The sequence below is a fragment of the Xenopus laevis genome, chromosome 7L (assembly GCF_017654675.1).
Source record: "Xenopus laevis strain J_2021 chromosome 7L, Xenopus_laevis_v10.1, whole genome shotgun sequence".
Classification (NCBI taxonomy): domain Eukaryota; kingdom Metazoa; phylum Chordata; class Amphibia; order Anura; family Pipidae; genus Xenopus; species Xenopus laevis.
Genome location: NC_054383.1, coordinates 45045239 through 45051586, shown reverse-complemented (window position 1 = coordinate 45051586; position 6348 = coordinate 45045239). Strand labels below are relative to the sequence as shown.

The 6348-nt window shown below is 43.1% G+C and overlaps 1 protein-coding gene across 3 annotated transcripts in view; it reads left to right on the top strand.

Moving 5' to 3' along the window:
• The first annotated feature begins 1057 nt into the window (after positions 1–1057).
• The window catches only part of unc5b.L (unc-5 netrin receptor B L homeolog), a 110373-nt gene continuing 105082 nt past the window's right edge, over positions 1058–6348 (top strand). Inside the window, exon 1 of one of the 3 annotated variants that reach the window (XM_041568413.1) lies at positions 1058–1626. In XM_041568413.1, coding sequence (XP_041424347.1) covers positions 1536–1626 — 91 coding nt within the window. In that variant the 5' untranslated portion in view covers positions 1058–1535. The remainder of the gene's footprint in view (positions 1627–6348) is intronic. The other 2 variants (XM_018224355.2, NM_001088833.1) reach the window with 2 other exon arrangements.

The following is a 6348-nucleotide window of genomic DNA, read 5'->3' as shown; positions in this document are numbered from 1 at the left end:
TCCTTCGTGAAAGATAAATACCGAACCGAATCCTAATGTGCATATGCAAATTAGGGTTGGGAAGGGGAAAACATTTTTTACTTCCTTGTTTTATGACAAAAAGTCACGCAATTTCCCTCCGGCCAATTTGCATCCCTAATTTGTGTGTAGGCAGTCATCTCAGGTCATTTTGCCTGGTCATGTGCTTTCAGAAAAAGGCAGCACTTTAGAATGTAACTGTTTTCTGGCAAGCTATTGTTTCTTCTACTCAATGTAAATAAACCTGGACCTGGATTTTACTATTGAGTTCTGTTCTTAGATCTAACAGGCAGCTCTTATTTTGTGTTAAGGTGGCCATACATCGGCAGATTACAGCTACCGATATCGGCCCTTTAGACCAATTCGGCAGCATATGTGCCCCTGTATGGGGCTTCCGACGGGTCTTCCCGATCGATATATGGCCATGTTATTGATTGGGAAGGCAATTAAGGTGATTGACCCGTTGGAGCTAGGGTTGTCACCTGGCCGGTAAAAATGATGGTTGATCCCAATGTTATTAATAGGGAAAAAAGATAAATATATAGGAAGGCTGGTATTTTTTTCCAGAAAAGGTGGCAACCCTAGTTGGAGCCCATTGCTCCCCGTTGTAATCCGGTCGTTCAGAATATAGCCCTGCATTGGTGGGCATATCGGGGAAAGATCCGCTAGTTTGGCCAATCAAGTGGATCTTATAGTATATGGCTAGCTTTAGGGAGCTGCTATCTGGTTACCTTCCCATTGTTCTGTTGTTAGGTTGCTAGGGGGGAAAGGGTGCAGTAAAGCGTGACTGAAGTTTATCAGAGCACCAGTCACATGACCTGAGGGCTCCTGGGAAACTGACAATATGTCCAGCCCCATGTCAGATTTCAAAATTAAATATGAAATCTGTTTGCTCTTTTAAGAAATGTATTTCATTGCTGAATTCTGCTGCACTGATGCGTTTTGAAAAAAAACATGAAAGTATCCCTAATAGGTAATAGGTCAATAAACTGACTGGAAACCCCGCCATTCGAAAGTCAGCCGGAACAGATAACAGCGCTGAGGTACCGGCGTACGACTGAGGTACTCGGATAATGATCTCCCTCCCCCTGTCTTGGCCCCACCTCTGCTCCCATCTGTTTGGGCTCTTCCCTTCCACTGAGAAACAGTCCGCACGTTGAACTCCCCCTTTCGCGGTCCCTGCTGCCAGTGCTGCTGCTTGCGGGACACCTTGGCATTGTAGCAGTAGGCAGGGCAGGGGGAAGATGTACAAGCCTTAGTAGCCGCTGCCGTATCGGGCACAGACGAGCTCAATTAAAGGAGTGTTTTCAGACGCGGAGACCTACTCATACATCCCGGGAAGCTCTCGCTCTGTGTGCACTTTCTTTCATAGAAAACTGGGAACAAGTTTTTTTTTCCGTCAGAGGGGGAATTGGCATTGGACTGGGCGCCGCTGGAAGCGGATATTCCCGGGCTGTGGCTGGGCTTGGAGCGTCCCTGTCTGGAAGAAAGACTGTTGCGAGTGGAGCCGCTAAGCGATGTATTTATCCCGGAACCCCAGCGGAGCGGCATTGGCTGCGATACTCGTGGCTCTGATTCTCTCCTGCAACTTTCCATCTTCTACCGCAGGTGGGTGAATGTAACCGTGTTTGGTGCAGGTAACAGGGCTGGGTGCAGGTAACCGTGTTTGGTGCAGGTTAAACCATAAGGAGCGAGCTGCACTTCTACTCTCCTCTGCCCATACAAATAGTTGTAACAAGAGCGAATGATAATGTAGCCTGGCACCAATACTGAATTATCTACTGAAATAAACACTCTCTCTCTATAGAACATGGATGTGTCCTAATAATCACTGCTTTAATCTAAACACCCACATTTTGGATTTGAATTTGTACCAAAACCCCTGGACAGGGATCGTTTAAGGGTCACACCTGGAGATTCGGGAAGATTTAGTCGCCCGGCGACTAAGTGCCTCTTCTTTGGGGCGACTAATCTCCCCCAACTGCTTCCCCGTGTCTTCCGTCTGCTGCAATGAAAAAACGCGGCACTTCATTTTCCGAAGTTGCCTCACAAGGAAACTTCGGGCGACTTCAGAAATCGAAGCATCACGAGTGCATTGGTGCTGGCATTTTCTCATTATAGGGGGAAGGCAGTTCGGGGAGATTGTCGCCCTGCAGAAGAGGTTCTCCTGTGATGCTGGGGTCCAGAACATTAACCCCTGAAACCCAACACTGCAGCACCCCCCCATAATGACATTAGATATTTTAAATACATAGATCAGGCATGTCCTACCTTAAGCCCCTTAGCTGCTGTCGGGATGTGGCCTTGGTATGATACTGAGAGTTGTAGTTTAGCACCAACTGCAGGGATGCAGGCAGGAGATACAGGGATTATGTAATTTATCCTGAATATGGCCTAAATTTTCCTATAACTCCAGGGGCCCCACTCTTATCTAAGTTTAACCCTGAGTGTGGAGTTTAACCCTTAGTGTGGGTTTATCTCTATCTTAGGATCATTTAATTATATATCGAACATCTGATAACAACCAGAGCATAGCACATACAAGTGTTCATTATAATAGCAGGCAAAAGATGGTGATGCCTCTCAAGCTGACCAGCCTTAAGCCCTACAGATAGAGTAGAACTAAAACTTTCATCATCCCACAGTAGGAGAGTTGCTGGGATTGTAGCACTATAGCAGCAGGAGATCTGTAGTGTTGGAAGGACGCATTTAAGATGTATCTAGTACCTGAATTATTGGCTCCCTAATTCGAATAGCAATCACATTTGCATGATATGGATGGAGGGATCCTGAGCCGAGAGTTTGCCGTCTACACCTTTACACTTACTTATTAGTAATGCTATTGACTTGCCGTCGGTCTGTTGCTTCTTGCCAATACCAAATACACACACACTTGACTTCACAGGTCAGGAAAAAGGTTCAGGAATGTTTGTGTTTAGTGCTCCTTTTTACAAAAGAAGAACAAATAATCAGTGTGTGAGTGGTGGGATATAAGTTGTTAAGTGTTGTGAGCAAAGGAAGATGGATTTTATTATAGCCTCAATTCAGACCTGGGAATGTGCTGGTTGCGTTTTGAAAGCTTCTCCTTGTTTCTGTACAGTTTGGCATATTTGCGGTTAATATAAATGCAAGCATTGTGCCTCTTATCTTGAGGACTTCTCTAACTGAAGGGGTTAGGTTACATTTCAGGGGTGCCCTAATGCGTTCTGAATGTTTCCTTTCCCTTCAGGAGATCTGGTGCAAAGTGTTATTTTCAATTAGATAAGGCTGTTTTTAGAAGTGCTCCTGCTATCTCTGATTTACAAACGCTGTCTCCGCAGAGAGTGTAATTGGAGTGCATTCTGTCTGTCTGAGTGAATAAACTTGCAATGTGGGGGGAAAGCAGTAATTGAACTAATTATGACCTCCACATTGCTGGTTCCTGCAGAGATCTGCCCAGCCTTGTCATGTGGAATAATACTAATGATACATTATTTCAACTTCACACTGAGCTATATAGAAATATTCAGTCCGACCCTGTCCCACAAAGCTTACAATCTGTTATGTGATGTGATTAACGTCACTGTTTATCAATATTATTTGGAGTTATGTATTAAGCAGCTGGATAGTCTGCAGTACTGATATGGCCAAGGTCATAAGGGACTTAAAAGGAAACAAGTCCAGTCAAAATCTGGCATTATAGGGCATATAGAGGTTTAATATGGAGAGAGATTGTGATTTCTTGGGATTGCATGTTTTTATCAGTTTAAAACTGTGCCCATCTCTGTCTGTGGTTCTTATTACACAATAATTTGTCTGTCATTTATCGTCTTCTTATCAGTGTTACTGCATTTTGCTTTACTATCAAAACTGTATATTCTGTCATACCTGGACTAAAGGTTAAATTTCTCCATTTTTTATGTAGCCTATTATTTATAATTAGGACTTACCCTACACTTGTCTATACAGAAATACTCCTGGCAGCAGCATCTGAAACAGTCACACAGTGAGTTGTTCATGTGGCGTATATCATTGAAATCAGTGAAACCAATCCCTTTGCAGTTCAAACAGAAAAACACCCAGATATGTCATAGTGGGAAATGGTTCGGTATCCTATTTGTACATTGTTATATTTGCTCTCGGTGGCAAACCAAACTTTTGTCTGTAGAGGCGGCCTTGAATATATTTTAGTTGTATGTATTATTCAGTACTAAAGAAAAGTTGGTTTTACTTGTAGTACAGTTTGCAAGAATTAGCATATCTTTGCAAACTAGCAAAACTACTCTACAATGATCCAGATCCAAAAATATGATTTAGTAAAATTGTTCGTCAGTGGTAGATGATCCATTTAAGTGGAGTTAATGCAGAAATATAGGACATATGGTGTATTATGTGGTCTTTAAGAACTTCTAACACTAAAAATAGAAGCTTGTTCTGAGTTAGTTGATGTACTTGCAGTTTTTGTAATTATTATGGGTATTATCATCAGTCATTATCGCATATTTCTATATTCTGTAGCACTGTGTAAATCTTCTATGCAGTGATGACCGTAGTTTCAAGCTGAACTAACACTAATTAGCAACCTTCCACAGGGTCTAGGTGTGGTTACTGTTGCTATTACTAACAGCAGTAGCTTTTTGTTTGCTTTATTCGTATGCAAGTAGCTTGACTTTACAATCAAAGTTTCAGTGAAGCAGCCTTCTAGACATGTGTATTTGCCTGGGTGCACGGTCGGTAAATTATCTCCATCCATTCCAAAAAGGATCAGCACTCACAGGATTTAAAATTCTGAAGTAGGTTTATTAGAAAAACAGCTTTAGGACTAACATTTCGGCCCCCTCCGGGCCTTTCTCACTTTGAGTCAGAATCCATAATAGGTCGGGTAAAATGTTGCTGTAAATGGTCCATGTTAAGTTCAGAGCCAAACAAGTTTATTTTATGAAAATATGTAATCCGATGCAATCACATATGAATGCTTCAGGCAGTGAACAAAAAAATGTATGTAAATGTTTTTACCTATATTGTAAATGTGGCCAGTAATTACTTGTGCTGCAATGTGTGTGCAATGCTTCTCAAGCTGCCTTTGCATTGTATGGCATCAGTGTGCGTGCACATGACATCATTTTTTTTTTTGGCACAGCAATCACCAGGACACCAGAAACCGCTTTAGGCTACACTAGGGGGCAGACTTATTAAGGGTCAAAATGAATATTCAAATTTTCAAAATTGTTTTATGGCCCAAAACTAGGGAGTTATCCATTCAATTCAAATTATCTATTAAAATTTTTTAAAAAAATTTGAATTAGAGTTTCGAGATTTACCATACTCTTTCCCTAGACTATTCGCCCCCTAAAACCTGATGAATTACTGTTTAAATCAATGGGAGAGGTCCAGGGATCAATTTGGAGATGTCTGCAGCCTTCCTGGCATTGACATGATTTTTTTTTTTCAGAGAAAAAACTCGATTCGAGTTTTCGGGTGTTTAAATTTGTCAAGAGTTTTGAAAATTCTATTTTATTGATAAATTTCCGCAAGTCGAATTTTGAATTCATTTGAATTTTAGGGAGTTTAAAAAAGCTCACATGAATTCGAAATACGACCCTTCATAAATGTGCCTCCTGTGTTTATTTCACCTAAGCAGAAAAGGCCTATCCGCTCACTCCATTTTGTGTCCCACTGGGCCTAGTGTGCAAGTCACTCCTGAAGATAATTACATAGCTTAGTTATATCCAGAGGTGGGCCTTGATGGCCGGGGCCCCCTAGGCAGCCCAGCCAGCCAGCTCACACCCCATCCTTGTCTCGGTGCTCGCTTGCATATACGCTCCAGTGCACGCGCGGCAGCAGCGTTCGCGCGTACATACGCTCCAGCAACATTTAAGGGTGTATGTCTAGTGCCAGGTCCAGTCTAACGGTAGGCAGAAGAGATAGCTGCCCAGAGCCCCCCAATCGTTGTGCCCTAGGCCGCTGCCTCTTCCTGCATACCCATAGTTCTGGCCCTGGTTATATTCATACACCCTTTAGGGTCTGGCCACACAAGCAGATTTGGGGCACTAGCGACAAATCTCCTCTTCTTCGGGGCGACAATCTCCCCAAACTTCCTTCCCCCTGCCCTCAGCCGGCTTAACGAAAATTGCCTGGGGGAAGGCACACGCAGCGCTTCATTTTCCGAAGTCGTCTCACGAGGAAACTTCGGCAACTTTGGAAAACCAAGCATCGCGTGTGCCTTCCCCCAGGCGATTTTCATTTTGGCAGTTCATGGAGATTGTTGCCCCGAAGAAGAGGAGATTTGTAGCTGGGGCGACTTATCTCCCCAAATCTGCTCGTGTGGCCTGACCCTTACCGTGCATTTTC